Below are 13,635 nucleotides of genomic sequence, written 5' to 3' on the forward strand. Positions count from 1 at the left end.
ACTTCATGAAATGGAGACCTCAAAAGGGACTCACAAATACAAAAAAGGAATAGGTATTACAGGGGTATATTTTAGGGTGAAAAAAACCCCACAAGGATAGTTGGATGTTCCAGGATTAGATGGCAGCAGAGGCATAGTTTTGAAATCCAGAAAATCAGGTAGAGGGCCAGGAGGGGAAAGTTTTTATTAAAGTCCCACTATGTGTCAGGCACCATGCTAGGCCCTGGCACCATGCTGCTACTCCTAATGCTACTAATGGTGGTAGTAGTAGTAGTAGTAGTAGTAACTAACACTTTAAAGTTTAAGGTTTATAATGTACTTTACATATATTATTTCATTTAATCCTCCCAGTAACCCCGGGAGATGGGTCCTATTATTATCCCCACTTTACAGATGAGAAAACTGAGGCAAACAAGTTAGGGGACTTGCTCAAGGTCACATGGCTAGTACATTTCTGAAGCCAGATCTGAACCCAGGTTTTCATGACTTTTACAATCCAACCCTTGATTCACTACCCTGTGCTTTCTTACAAAGACAAGTGAAATAGTCCCTGCCCTCAAGAAACTTGTATTTTATGGAAAAAACAACCTCTACCTATTTAATTATAGACAAAACACACAGCCAATGAGCAGAAGGGAGTTTGAGGAGGGAGGCCATTGGCAGCTGCCTCGTGTCCTCCATCTCCTTGGGTAAGGCAGCAGGTGAAATACAAACAAGGAAGGGTGATGTTGTTCTTGCCTGCTGGATAGGATTAATGAGTCCTACTCCAGTCCCCCCTTCCCAGACATTTCCTGATGACAAGTCTTGTATTTCTCTTTTTAATATTGCCAGTGAGAACTACCTGATCCGCTGGGGTAGCAATGGCATGCCGAAGGAGATCGAGAAGCTCAACAATCTTCAGGCTGTCTTTACCGTGAGTCCCATGCTGGTTATCATCTCTGTTTCCCCCTTCATTAGGTGCCGTGTATGCCCAGTGGAATATGCTCCATGATCTCATCATTGGGGGCAAATTATAGACCATCCTGGGAGATTTTTGGCCAGGTCCTCCCATAACTTAGTGGACCGCTTGAATTCTCTTCTTCTTCCCCTCCCGATTTATATGTATGCATGTGTCTGTGTGTATACATACATACACAGAGACATATGTATGTATATATGTGTGTGTGTACGTATGTATTTATGTACGGATAAATAAATTTTGTTTTCATTCATTCATTTTTTAAGGAGACGATTGGGGTTAAGTGTTCTGCCCAGGGTCACACAGCTAGTCAGTGTCTGAGTCAGATTTGAACTGAGGTCCTCCTGACTCCAGGGCTAGTGCTCTATCCACTGCACACCTAGCTGCCTCTCCCTCATTTATTTGTTAATTATAGACAGGTTTATCTTTCACATTTTCTCCTTTTGAAAATAAAGTTGCTGCTGCTATTTGTTTTTATATCGTGGTGATTTCTGAAAACTGCCCTTCATCAGTCAATCAATCAATAAGTAAACGTTTTCCAAGCACCTGCTATGGGCCAGGTGCTGCGCTAAGTAGTGAGAATATAGGAAGAAGGAAAAGACAGTGCCTGCCCTCAAGAAGCTTACGGTCCAGTGGGGGAGATAACGTGCAAGCAAGTATGCACAGATGCGCTGTATATGGGTAACTCAGATAAATAACAGAGGCGAGACCCGGGACTGGAGAGAGGCTGGGGAAGCCTTTCTGTAGAAGAGGAGGCTTTGGTTGGGACTTAAAGGAGGTCCGTGAGGCCACTCGTTATCATGGAGGAGGGAGGGCGTTCCAGGTATCAGAGAAGGTCAGAGAACACACCTGGAGCTGAGAGATGGAATGTCTCATTTGGGGAGCTGCCAGGAGGTCGAGGTTACTGGGGAGTCAGGTGTGAGAAGACTGGAAAAATGGGAGGAGGCTGGGTTATAAGGAGCTTTGAATGCCAAACAGAGGATTTTGTATTGGATGCTAGTGGCCCTAGGGAGCCACTAAAGTTTATTGAGTAGAGAAGCATGACATGATTGGACCTTTGCTTTAGGAAAATCCCATCAGTGGCTAAATGAAGGAAGGATCAGAGTGGGGGGAGAGGAGAGGGAGCAGCAGCCAGCTATTGCAGTAATCCAGGTGTGAAGTGAGGAGTGTAGCACATCCAATGTGCCTCCATTTGTGACAAAGAAAAAAAAAAGTTAACATACTACCCACTTGATACACTGCATATGGGTGTGTATGCAACATTACATACCCGTGGTCTCCCCCCTCTCCACCTCCGGGATACCAATGGAGTTCACTGTGCACTCTGACTACCTGGCCAACCCTTCTATTTTTGGCTTAAACTCAATAGACTATTGGAGATGTGTCCCCCAGACTTTAAGGTGGGGGTGGAGAGGGAGGTTAGCACCTCCCCAAGTCTTTGTCCAGGGATCCCCTGAAGCCCCCTGTTCTTTTTTCATGTCTAAATTAAGGTGGTATGTATTGTATTTGAACCCAGATCTCTGTATTTTGAGGCCAGCTCTCTATCCACTGGGCCACTGACTCCACTGTGCACTTGTAGCAGCAAGCACCCCAAGCGTCCTCAGGGTTTGCAGCTACCACAGGTTCTTGGATCTGCTTTGTTAAAGGAAAGCAACTCAAAATGGGTTAACAAGCTTACTTTAATCAGTCAGATGTATATCATTTACCTAGTTCAGGGGAAAAAGATCAGCACCCCGAACTTCAGAACATACAGACAGAATTATCAAGACAGAAACATCAAGTAGACAGATTTCCAAACTGTCCAACCATTACATCCATACCCAGTCAACATCTGGGTTTCCACATTCTGGGTTTTTCAAAGCCGGGGGACTCTCAACAACGGCTTCCCAGAATTCAGATCAAATCACAGAACATTTCTCAAAGTAAGTCCCAAAACAAAGCTACACATCAGGGCTTATATAGCCTTCTCCTGGCTCAGAGAATGTAACAACCTTATTGACTCACTGGCCAATCAAAAAGTATCTACTGAAAAACAAGCCTCCCTCCCCAGGCTTCTGGTGCACTTTAGCCTAGGGGCAGGGAAGATCTTTAAAATTTACATTCACATTACAGCACTCCAATCACCTCCAGAGTTTGAGTCAAGCTAAAATAAGACACAAACACCTTGCCCAATTTCTAGATCCTTTTGTTACCCTTCCAGACCAACTCAGGGGCCGCAGAGACTAAATCTCCCTTTACCGCTGCACCATGTTACCTTCTACCAACTACAAATAGCAGCGCATCCACACTTGGGGTCTTAGAGAACGTTGTGAAGCTTTGCCACATTCAATGGCTTCTTCCCATTCACATACCTAGTACAGAATAAAGGCAGCATCCAAACCTAGAACTTCTGCCTCCTTCTACTTCAGAAACAAAAATAAAACCAACCCAGATAAAATAATGCAGGGGGGAGAATGCCTTGGGGTGACTGTGACAGACATCCCTTGCTGCGTGGTAGCCTTTCAGCGGCTCTAATGGGCCATTGGGCATCCTGATGACTGCATCTTCTTAGACTCAGGTTTCCTTGGACTGAGGAGGATTGATTGTTTTGTCTTGATGTGATCTGTGTTTGTGAATTGGTGTAGTAGAGAGAAACAGTTATGAGTAGGGCTGGGAATTCTTCATTTGCATGTATACAAAGCTCTCCATTCTCGTGCCGTGAGCATTCTTGGGCATGTGTGGGGAGGAGTGGGAGAGGAAGGAATCATTCATTTCAGTTCAGAAGCAGAGGCAGCTTCACACCATAGAAAGAAGACACGATCTGGAGGGTGAGAGTGAGAGAAGAATCCCAGCTCTGGAGCTGGATGGGACCTCAGAGGCCTCATTTAACAGATGAGGAAACTGAGGTGGAGGGAAGTTAGAGGGCCCATGTGATCTCTCCACTCCCCCAGTGGTTCTAAGTTATGTTCCGTGATCCCAAGCGGGGTCCTTCTGATGCACAGTTGGAAACGATAAAGGGAGGGGGCAGAACTCAGAACTCTCTGGACACCTCGGCCCATGTGCCCTCACACACTCTCCTCTGTCCCCCCAGGATCTCAGCAGCACTGACCTCATCCGGCCCAAGATCAGCCTCGTGTGCCAGATCATCCGCGTGGGCCACATGGAGCTGAAGGAGGGGAAGAAGCACACCTGTGGCCTCCGGAGGCCTTTTGGGGTGGCAGGTATGAAGACGGAGCTGGGAGGGGCTAAAAGTGCAGGCATTGAGGGGCCCACTTGGCTGGTCCTTACTGTTTCCTGACGGCTATTCCCAGGGATCCTCCCTTGTACTAAAGAGTTAAAAAAGAAAGGAAAAGTGTGGAAACAAAGCCATTTGCCAAAGCTAACAGGAACATCGGCCAAGTCTGACAGTAAATCCAAAGCTCCTCTCCCCTAATCCACTTTTTTTTCAAGAAGGGAGGGAGTTCCCCTTTCTCCCCTCTTCTGGCCAGGCTTGATCCCATCTCCCTCAGCAGAGGTGAGTTCCCCAAAGGCCAGGGCTGTCTTCTTCATCATCCTGTGTTCCAGAAGTTTCTCCATGGTCCTTTGTAAATCTAGAATTGGAAGAGTCCTGACAGTCAAGTCAAATCAACAAGCATCTGCTGTGTGCCCTGAGAGGCAGGCACAGTACTAAAGGCTAGAGACCTCAGAAAGCATTGATTCCAGCCCCCTCATTTAATATAAAAAAGGGAATGGCAATTGAGACCTTCTATTTTTGCATCCCCTACAAATCTCTCTGTATACCTCTTCCCAACCTCCCTGAACTGGCACAGATCGTGAAAAAGAGTAAGAATTTTCTTTTAATTTTACAACAGTAACCATCACATCGGGAACAAGCAGGGTCAGTGTCACACATGGGGGCAGAGTGTGATACGCAGCATTCCACACCCATAGCCCCCCACTTCTGAAGAAGGCTCTTCACAGATCTCCCTTTGGTCACTGTATTCTGCAGCTTCGTCTCAGCTGTTTGTGGTTGTTGTTCCAACTGTCAGTGTGGTGCTCATTTTCCATGCTAATTTTCTCATTCTTCTTACTTCATTCCGCGTCAGCTACTTTACGTATGGGGAAACTCAGACCAAGACGTAAAGTGACTTGTTCAAGGTCACAGAGCACATGCCTATAAGCATCCAAAATAGGCTTTGAACTGAAACCCTCTGATTCCAAAGAAAGCCACAGATACATGCTTCTTAAATAGTAATGACTATACGAATGTGTCATAACTTTATTCTTCAATTATCTATCATATTGATCTGAGTGTATGTAAATAATAAATAGTTAACTGGGCTTTGGGCAGGTCAGCCCATCTCTCTGAGCTCAGTTTCCCCACCTGCAATCAATTACTAGAAGTCTCCAATGGGCATCGATTGCCTTGAAATGCTATCTAGAAATAGATCGATTGATACACATGCATACATGCGTATACATGGAAATACACACACATGTATATGTATGTGAAAATATATACATACACATCTCCAGATCCTTGGGTGCAGCCTTTTGACTAAGTCCAATTATTACAGAACAAATTCTGTTATTAAGGGGATTTGTTCTGTAGAGTTTGGATTCAGATTTGGATTTGGTATTAGATGATGTTGACCTCAGAGATGCAGAGCCAGAGTTGAGTCCTGCTTGTGATGCTTAGTGTCTTTGGGACCTTGGGCCAGTCACTTAACCTCTCAAGGCCCCAGACAATACATTGCTTATCAGGCACCCATCTGTGTTGACAGAGGGAGCTCCTTATATTAATGAAATCAGAGGTTGAGACCAAAATACATTTCCCTTCCATTTCAAATATCCTATGACCCTATGACGCTCAAACCTGCTTCTGATACAAAGCATTGAAAGGATTATACTTGCAGCACGAATGATAATAATAATAGCATTTTATATCACTTCAAGGTTGGCAAAGTGCTCTAGAAATAACTTATTTTATCCTAACCATCCCAAGAGGTTAGGTCTTATTCATGAATGATAATAATAATAGCATTTTATATCATTTAAGGTTTGCAAAGTGCTTTAAAAATAACTTATTTTATCTTAACCATCCCAAGAGGTTAGGTATTATTATAATCCCATTTTAGAGAAGAGGAAGCTTAGGCAATCAAGGTTAAGTGACTTGTCCAGGATCACATAGCTAGCAACATCAGAACCAGATTCCTGGTCCAGCACTCTCCACTGTAACACCTAGGTGCTTCCATCAAACAGCAACAAAGGTCTTGCCCTATCCTTCACTGTGTAATACGCCTAGAAATCCCATTATTAATGAAACAAGGGGAAAAAACTAAGCCATGTACCTTTCCTCTCTGGTGTTGTGTGTTTGGGGGCAGGGAGGGGGAAGGGATGAGATCGTTTTCCATAGTAATTAATGGAGACATGAAGCAATTCGTCTCGTTAATTGCCCTTATCTCTTTCTTAGTGATGGATATTACTGATATTATACACGGGAAGGTTGATGATGAAGAAAAGCAGCATTTCATTCCCTTTCAGCAGTAAGTACTTGGCACAGCTCCCAGCCAACGTGGACCCTGTCTTAGCCCTCCCGTCACTGAGCCGGCAGCTCATGCTCGCTCCATGAAGGTAGACAGACCTTCATGGGTCCGGGAAGAGATAGGAAACATCTCTGAAAGAAACACAAGAGTCTCAGAGTTGGAAGGGCCCAGACCAGAGGCGGTCCAGACTAGTGTCTTCCCAAGGCTTACGTCCTGTCTGCAACAACCCTCACAGCCTCTACTCTGCCAGTTAAGAAGTCAACAAGAACTGAATTTCATTTTCCCCCAGAGGGTTGATAGAAATAAGAAAAGTAATTCCCTACCCTGCCTTATCTTTTTAAAGAATATTTTATTTCATCTTTTGTTTTCATATCTTCTTCTGTAGCCCTCCCCTTTTCTCTTCCTAGAGAACTCTCCAATTTAACAATTTCTTTTTTTATGCAGAAAATGAGGGATAAAGGGGGAGAAATCAACAAACCTACTAAGTGCATCCCCCACATTTCAAAATCTGCACATTCTACATGGATGCACCTTCTACCTCCCCAAAGTAGTGCTCTTAACTTGAGAGCATTTATTAAGCATTCGTGTGAACAGAGAAGCCAAAAGAGTTCTGGCGGTGGGGGGTTCACTCATTATCTGTCCATGGGCCTCCAGCCTGAGCAAAGCTCCCTATGTTGGTGGAGTTCTGAATTCCAGGGTAAAAATGGTGAATGAGAAGAAGGCTCCCACTCCTCACTCCCTTTGTCATCAGTGAGAAAGACTTGGATCAGGGGCTTCTTAAGACCCCGCCCCCCCCCCCAGATGATCATGGACAGATTGAAAGAAATCCAGAAGTTTGGATCAGAAAAAGAAAAATACGTCCATGTCCATATACAGATGTATCTTTATTTTCCACTGACCTCTAACTAAAATTTAGTATTTCCTTTGATTATGAATGTAGCATTTTTCTGAGGAAGGGTCCATAGGCTTCACAAGGCTCCCAAAGGGGTCCTTGGCACCTCAAAAAGCTTAACATTTCCTAAATTAGAAAATGCAAAAAGTCATTTATTTTGTTCCTTCAATCCTGCTCCTCTGTGAAGAGGATGAGCTAATAGTCCATAAGCAATTATTATCCTCCTAATGTTTACAAGGTACTGTGCTGAGTGACTTTGAGAAAAGTCTCTAACTGCTCGTAGCTTCCCTTTCCTCCTTAGAAAAGAAAGATAATAATTGTTCTCCAGTGGAAGTATCTCTGGGCTTGGAATCAAGAGGTCTGGGTTTCAATCAGTCATGAATTATTTCTTCAAACCTAGTACATTCTTGGCACTGATCTAGACACAGGAAACACAAAGACAGAATGAAATATTTTCCTTCCTCGTCAAGCCAACAAGTGTTTATTAAGAACGTACTATGTGCCCCGCACTGTGCTAACCAAGCACCAAGGACACAGAGAAAGGCAAAGCCATGGGCTGTTTCCTCAAGGGACTCCCAGTCTGGTGGGAGAGAGACAGCACACAAGTGGTTGTGTAGCAACAAGGGGGAGATGGGATAAAGTGGGGGGAATCACCCAGGGAACACACATTATGCAGAACATGCCACTGCAGCCTAGGACACATCCAATATTAAAGCACCTTTAATGCTGTAAAAACTGCCAAGTTGGTTTTATGTCACGAAATTTAATGATTTTGTTTTGTCCCAGTTCATTTGTATGGGGAATAATGGGTTAGTAATGTATGCAGAAAATGGGACGCAGAGTGGATGTCAGCACGGAAAGGAAATGTGTTTTACTGACCTACTCCTTGCTAGGAGAATAAGACAATATAAGTAATGATATAATACATACTATACTGTGCTGTAATTATAATATATAACATAACAGAATATAATGTAACAATGTAACATAATATAACACAATATAACATAATAATATATAACTAATGAGTACTATTCATTTATTTAGGCATCTGCCCTGGAAGTTTAGATCTCTCGGGTCAGAGTGAGAGAAATAAACCCTTACAGACAGTAATCCGGGGTCTAGTTTCAGGGCGTCCAAAACCAAACTGTTCACCAGTGAATAAGTAGAATGTGTCCTGGGTGTATTTTATAACCACAAAAGGGGTAGAAGTCTCTGGTGGAAATATACCGAGTAATTCCACAATGCTCAAGGTATTCCACAGCATTTACGGATGGCAGAAGCAAAGACCCCTTTGAGAGAGTCCTCAAGGAGCCTACTTAAGAAATATCAGGGAGAGTGTTATATTATTATCAATGGAAAGAGTATTGACTTCAGGTCACTTAACTTCCCTGGGTCTCAGTTTCCTCATCCGTAAAGTGAGGGCTTTGGAGGAGACAGCTCCCCAGTGCCCTTCTGGCTCCAGTTCTGTGATCCCAGGATGCCATGCACACATTTAATGACTCCTGTGGGTTTGGGGGGAGGGTATGCTTATTTACAAGTGAGGCGGACGTCAGCCCTTCAGCCTGGCCCTCGAGGCCTCCACGGTCTGGTTGACACCTACCTGTCCAGGCTTCTTACTCTACATCACACACATCCTTTCCCAGTCCACACAACCAGCTGGATGTTCAGTGTAGATGACTATTAAGTTTCCCACCTCTGTAGCTTTGTTCAAATGTCCTGGAATGCATTTCTTCCGGCCTTCTACAAAGAAACCCAAGCTTCCTTCTCAGCACAGCCCAGGTGTCATCCCCTAAACATTCACAACCTTTCCTGATTCTCCCCACCCTACTGAGTTATTAGCACTCTCTCTCTCCCTGGAAATTATTATTAATAATGATAATAACTAGTATTTATATAGCACCTACTATGTTCCATATACTCTGCTAAGTGCTTTACAATTGTTATCTGATTCCATTCTCACCACAACCCTAGGAAAAAGGGGTTATTATGATTCCCATTTTAAAGGTGAGAAAATTGAGGCAAACAGAGGTGAAGTGACTTGCCAAAGGTCACTCAACTAGTAAGTGTCAGAGGCTGGATTTGAACTCAGGTCTTCCCAACTCCAGGTCCAGCACTCTAACCACTGAGCTGCCTCTAATTTACCTTGAATTACTTTGTTTTTGCTTTTGCAGAGCCGGGGCTCTTCGCACAATATCCCCTTACCTTCTTTCTGTATCTCACATTTACTTCCCTGTGCCCACGTGATGCCATTTCCCTCCCTAGTGAGTGCAAGCTGCCTGAATCCCCAGGCCTAGCACCCTGCATATAACAGCCTTTAACAAGCATTTGTTGACTCTAATGGCATTGACTCATGGCTTTGGGTTCAGAATTCTCACTTGTGGCTGAGTTTCTTGCTACCTGTGTGACCTGGGGACAGCCAGGGCTTTTGTGGAGCCTCTAAGACAAGGGGGTTCTGCTGAATGACCTCGAGTCCCTTCTAAGTCTCATTTCTGAGAGTGGCTCTTGTGAAGGGCCTGGCTTTGTCCTCTGCAGCAGAGGAACAATGCCCTCTGGGAGGCCTGCTTGGGGTCTGAGCCAGCCATTCTCCAATGGCCATGACTTTCTCCTGGCTGTCATAATGCAGTCTTTGAGGTCCTGGGGAACTCGGCCCTAATCTGATTATTGCCTACCCTGCTCAAAGCGACCACTGCAAATTGTTCACCAGGCAAATCGCAGTCTCTGGCATTTAACCCGCTGACGTTTTTGGCAGCAGTTTTCCAAACACACCACAAAAGCCTTACAGTGTGTTGGCCTATGAGAGGGGTCTTTGGGTGTCTTCTGCCAGCCCCTGGAAGCTTTGAGAAGGCCTTGTTCTGTGGGCATGGTGGAGATGGCAGCACATTTTTGTGAATACCCTGTCGCTTGTTTCTTCCCCTGGAGTCAGACCTCAGTTTTGAGCCCTGCAAAGAAAGTTGGCATGGCCAGCGGGCAGGAGAACAAAGCCTCCAGCATGGAGGCCAGAGGCTGTCAAAGCACATTGGGCTGATGGGCCAGGGAGCTCTGCGTCTCCAGAGGGCCAGTGGGAGGTGGGGTGTCTCTGAGTGCTCCATTAGCTCTTCAACCTGACGGGAATAATTAAAGTGAAGCCTGTATGCAGGCTTTTCCAGCGGTGTTGATGTCCCCCCTCCCAATTGTAGCAGCTGATGGAGGAGAGAGGCGTAAGGCTGTCAAGAGAGGGATGAGGGAATCTGAGAACAATAATTCCAAACTCAAGAAAACTCCTGATTATCTGTTACTTCCTAGCTGGCTGACCTTGGGCAAGTTCCTTTGAGGCTCTGAGACTCAGTTTCCCTACTTGTAAAGTAGGGAGACTGCATCATCTTCTATAGTCATTCCAAGCACAGACATTCTGCATTCTAAGATTTCCCCATAGCTCTGACGTTCTATGTTCTAAGGTCTCTCTCAGTTCTGACAGTGTATTTTAAGGTTTCACCTAGCTTTGATGTCTTGTATTCTAAGGTCTCATCCAAATGAAGCATTCTGGCCCTAAGGTTCTTCCCAGGCCTGACATTTACCTTCCTTGTTCATCCTATAGACCCTTCACATTACAATATGTTCTAAGTCTGATAGCCCTATAGACAGTATAACAGCCAGAATGGGGAATTCAAATCCAGCTGATTTGGGCTTGAGGCAATCTTCAGGCCCACACTGTCTGGATGGGGCTGGTTTTGCCTTCCTTCGTGTTCTTTCTTCCTCAGCATGGTGCTCAGCACATGGTGAGCCCTGGATAAACACCTGTTGACTCGACCATGGACAAATCACTTCAGTCCTCAATGCTCCACTTTCCTCATTCATAAAATAAACTTAGTTCACCCCTAAGCTTCCTGCGATCCTATGTTCTCACCTCTGATGCTCTGTTTCCTAAGGTCCCTTCTAACACTGACATGCCATATTCAATTTTTGACATTCCAGTCCCTAGGGACCCCCAGCACTGACATTCTTTGGACTAAGAGCCCTTTCGCATCTGACATGTCTCTCAAGCTCTCTTACTTCTAGCGCCTTCTCTCTGTTGATGATCTCCTCTTGACCCTGTATGTGGCCTGTTTGTACGGAGTGGTGTGCTTGGTGTCTTTCCCATTAGATTGTCAGCTCCCTGGGGGTGGGAACCCTCTTCGGTCTCCTTTTTCTATCTCTAATGCTTAGCACAGTGCCTGGAACAGTTTGGGCTTATTACTAAATGCTTATTGACTGACTAACTGATTGACTCCCAGCTCTTAAATGATTTTTTTTGATTGCTCTAAGCTATGAGGTCCCTCCCAGCTAATCTGTACGTAATTATCCCAGATAATCTGTACGTAATCCTCATTCTAACCTGCCCAGGGCCACAGCCCCAGCTCTGACGGTCTGTGCTTTCTGTGCTAAGGTCCTTCCACTTCCAGCATTCTTTGCTTTTCTGAACTCGTGCAAACTCCAACTGCTGACGGTAGGGACTGCATCATTACAAAGAACAGTTAATTCTGCAAAGCTGACCCCCACGGGGGTGGGAGTGAGCAAGGGTTAAAGAAATAACCAGGCAATGACCATCCTTGGTGGGAGAGTGGGTGTGACCGCGCTTAAGTTTCCAGAAGTTCCCAGCGGGGACCAGGTCTGGATCAGGTTGCACTCTGGAGTCATTCTTTCCTCACTTCTGCCTCTCCCTGTTATTCTGTTTCTCAGGATTGCTATGGAAACCTACATCCGACAGAGGCAACTTATCATGTCGCCCCTGATAACCTCCCATGTGATCGGGGAGAATGAGCCCCTCACATCAGTCCTAAATAAAGTGATCGCAGCCAAGGAAGTGAATCATAAAGGACAAGGTACCAAAGTGAGGGAGACTGGGCAGGGGGGGTGGAGAGAGGATCTGGGGAAAGGGATGATGTTTGTAGAGGGGGACCCTTAGACTCCTCCCTTTTCAATATGTTGACTTTTTTGTCAAAATGTAAGCTATACTGAGCAGTGATTATCTGTGTCTTAGGAACCATCCAATGGCAAATGAGATTCTATTTGTTAAAAAAAAAAACAGCCATCACCCCCAGGAGTGAACTCAAAACTTTTTCCTTAGAACCCCTTTATACTCGTAAAAAATTATTGAGGACTCAAAAGGGCTTTTATTTATGTGGCTTGAAGTTATTGCTATTTACTAGATTAAAAATTTTAAGTCTTAGTATTATCATGAAAATCATTTTGCCTCATCAGCCTCTGAATGGGTCTTGGGGACCCCCAAGAGTACATTTAGAGAACCGCTTCACTCAGGCCACCATGTTGTAGAAATCAGACTGGAAGAGAGCCCAGAATTCATCTTGTCCAACCGCACTTTTTTACAGATTAGGAAACTGAGACTCTTGGAGGCTTAGTAGCTCACTCAGGGCATCGTATCATAAGCATCCCTCTCTTAGAGTGTCCCATTGATTCTTGTGCTTTTGCCTCTTCTCGGTGTTGACTCTGGGAAAATGCAGAAAAGAATCCTAGAATCTCAGCTCCAGAGCTGGAAAACAAACCAGGGGTCGTCTATTCCTAACCTCTCATTTGTAGGTGGGGAAACTTACCCAGGATCACACAGGAAACCCGGGTAAAAAAGTAGGAAATAGATTTATAGGTAACATCTTAATTATTGAATTTACCCTACACTTGTATTCTTCCTGGTTTGGAAATGACCCTGGTTTCTTTAAGGATGTGCTTTGGCTACCATCCTCTGGGACTTCCTGCTGACCTAGAAAGGCACCTGCCTCTGTGTTACCTAAGGTACACTATTGCTAAGCTTGGAGAGTCTCATTACCAGATTGTCCACACAATGACATCTTTTCACCTCTCATGTTTTCAGCTCTCAAAAACTGTCCCTCAAATACCTAAGGGACTGTGGTAGATAGGGCACTTGTAGATGGAATTAAGAATACCAGGGTTCAAATCCCACCCTAGCTACTTACTAGTTATGTAATCCTGGACAAGATTCCTTTTCCAAAAAAAAAAAAGTGTGCCTCAGTTTCCTCATGTGTAAAAAATAGGAGTTAAACTCAATGTCTGTGATCCTATGAGCTTTCTGAAAGATAAGTTGTGATATATAACTATGGGAGAGTATACAACTTGACAAAATTACCACAACTTGCCAAAATTACCACAACTTGATAAAATTACTTGTCCTGGAATTACTGGGACACATACATGCCAGTACCTTTAAGAGTATTGTTCCCGGGGCGGCCAGGTAGCACAGCGAGTAAGAGCACCGGCTCCAGTGTTGAGATAGACCTGGAGATCGAATC

The 13,635-nt window shown here is 44.7% G+C and overlaps 1 protein-coding gene across 1 annotated transcript in view; it reads left to right on the forward strand.

Annotated features, from left to right (window-relative positions):
* The first annotated feature begins 834 nt into the window (after nucleotides 1-834).
* The window catches only part of LOC138145256 (dedicator of cytokinesis protein 5), a 129,960-nt gene continuing 117,159 nt past the window's right edge, over nucleotides 835-13,635 (forward strand). Inside the window, exons 1-4 of the mRNA XM_069066898.1 lie at nucleotides 835-913; nucleotides 4,029-4,158; nucleotides 6,390-6,462; nucleotides 12,053-12,195. Coding sequence (XP_068922999.1) covers nucleotides 866-913; nucleotides 4,029-4,158; nucleotides 6,390-6,462; nucleotides 12,053-12,195 — 394 coding nt within the window. The 5' untranslated portion in view covers nucleotides 835-865. The remainder of the gene's footprint in view (nucleotides 914-4,028; nucleotides 4,159-6,389; nucleotides 6,463-12,052; nucleotides 12,196-13,635) is intronic.

This window comes from Petaurus breviceps, unplaced genomic scaffold (assembly GCF_028583685.1).
Source record: "Petaurus breviceps papuanus isolate PSGF00001 unplaced genomic scaffold, PetGlider_PUasm1.0 139, whole genome shotgun sequence".
Classification (NCBI taxonomy): domain Eukaryota; kingdom Metazoa; phylum Chordata; class Mammalia; order Diprotodontia; family Petauridae; genus Petaurus; species Petaurus breviceps.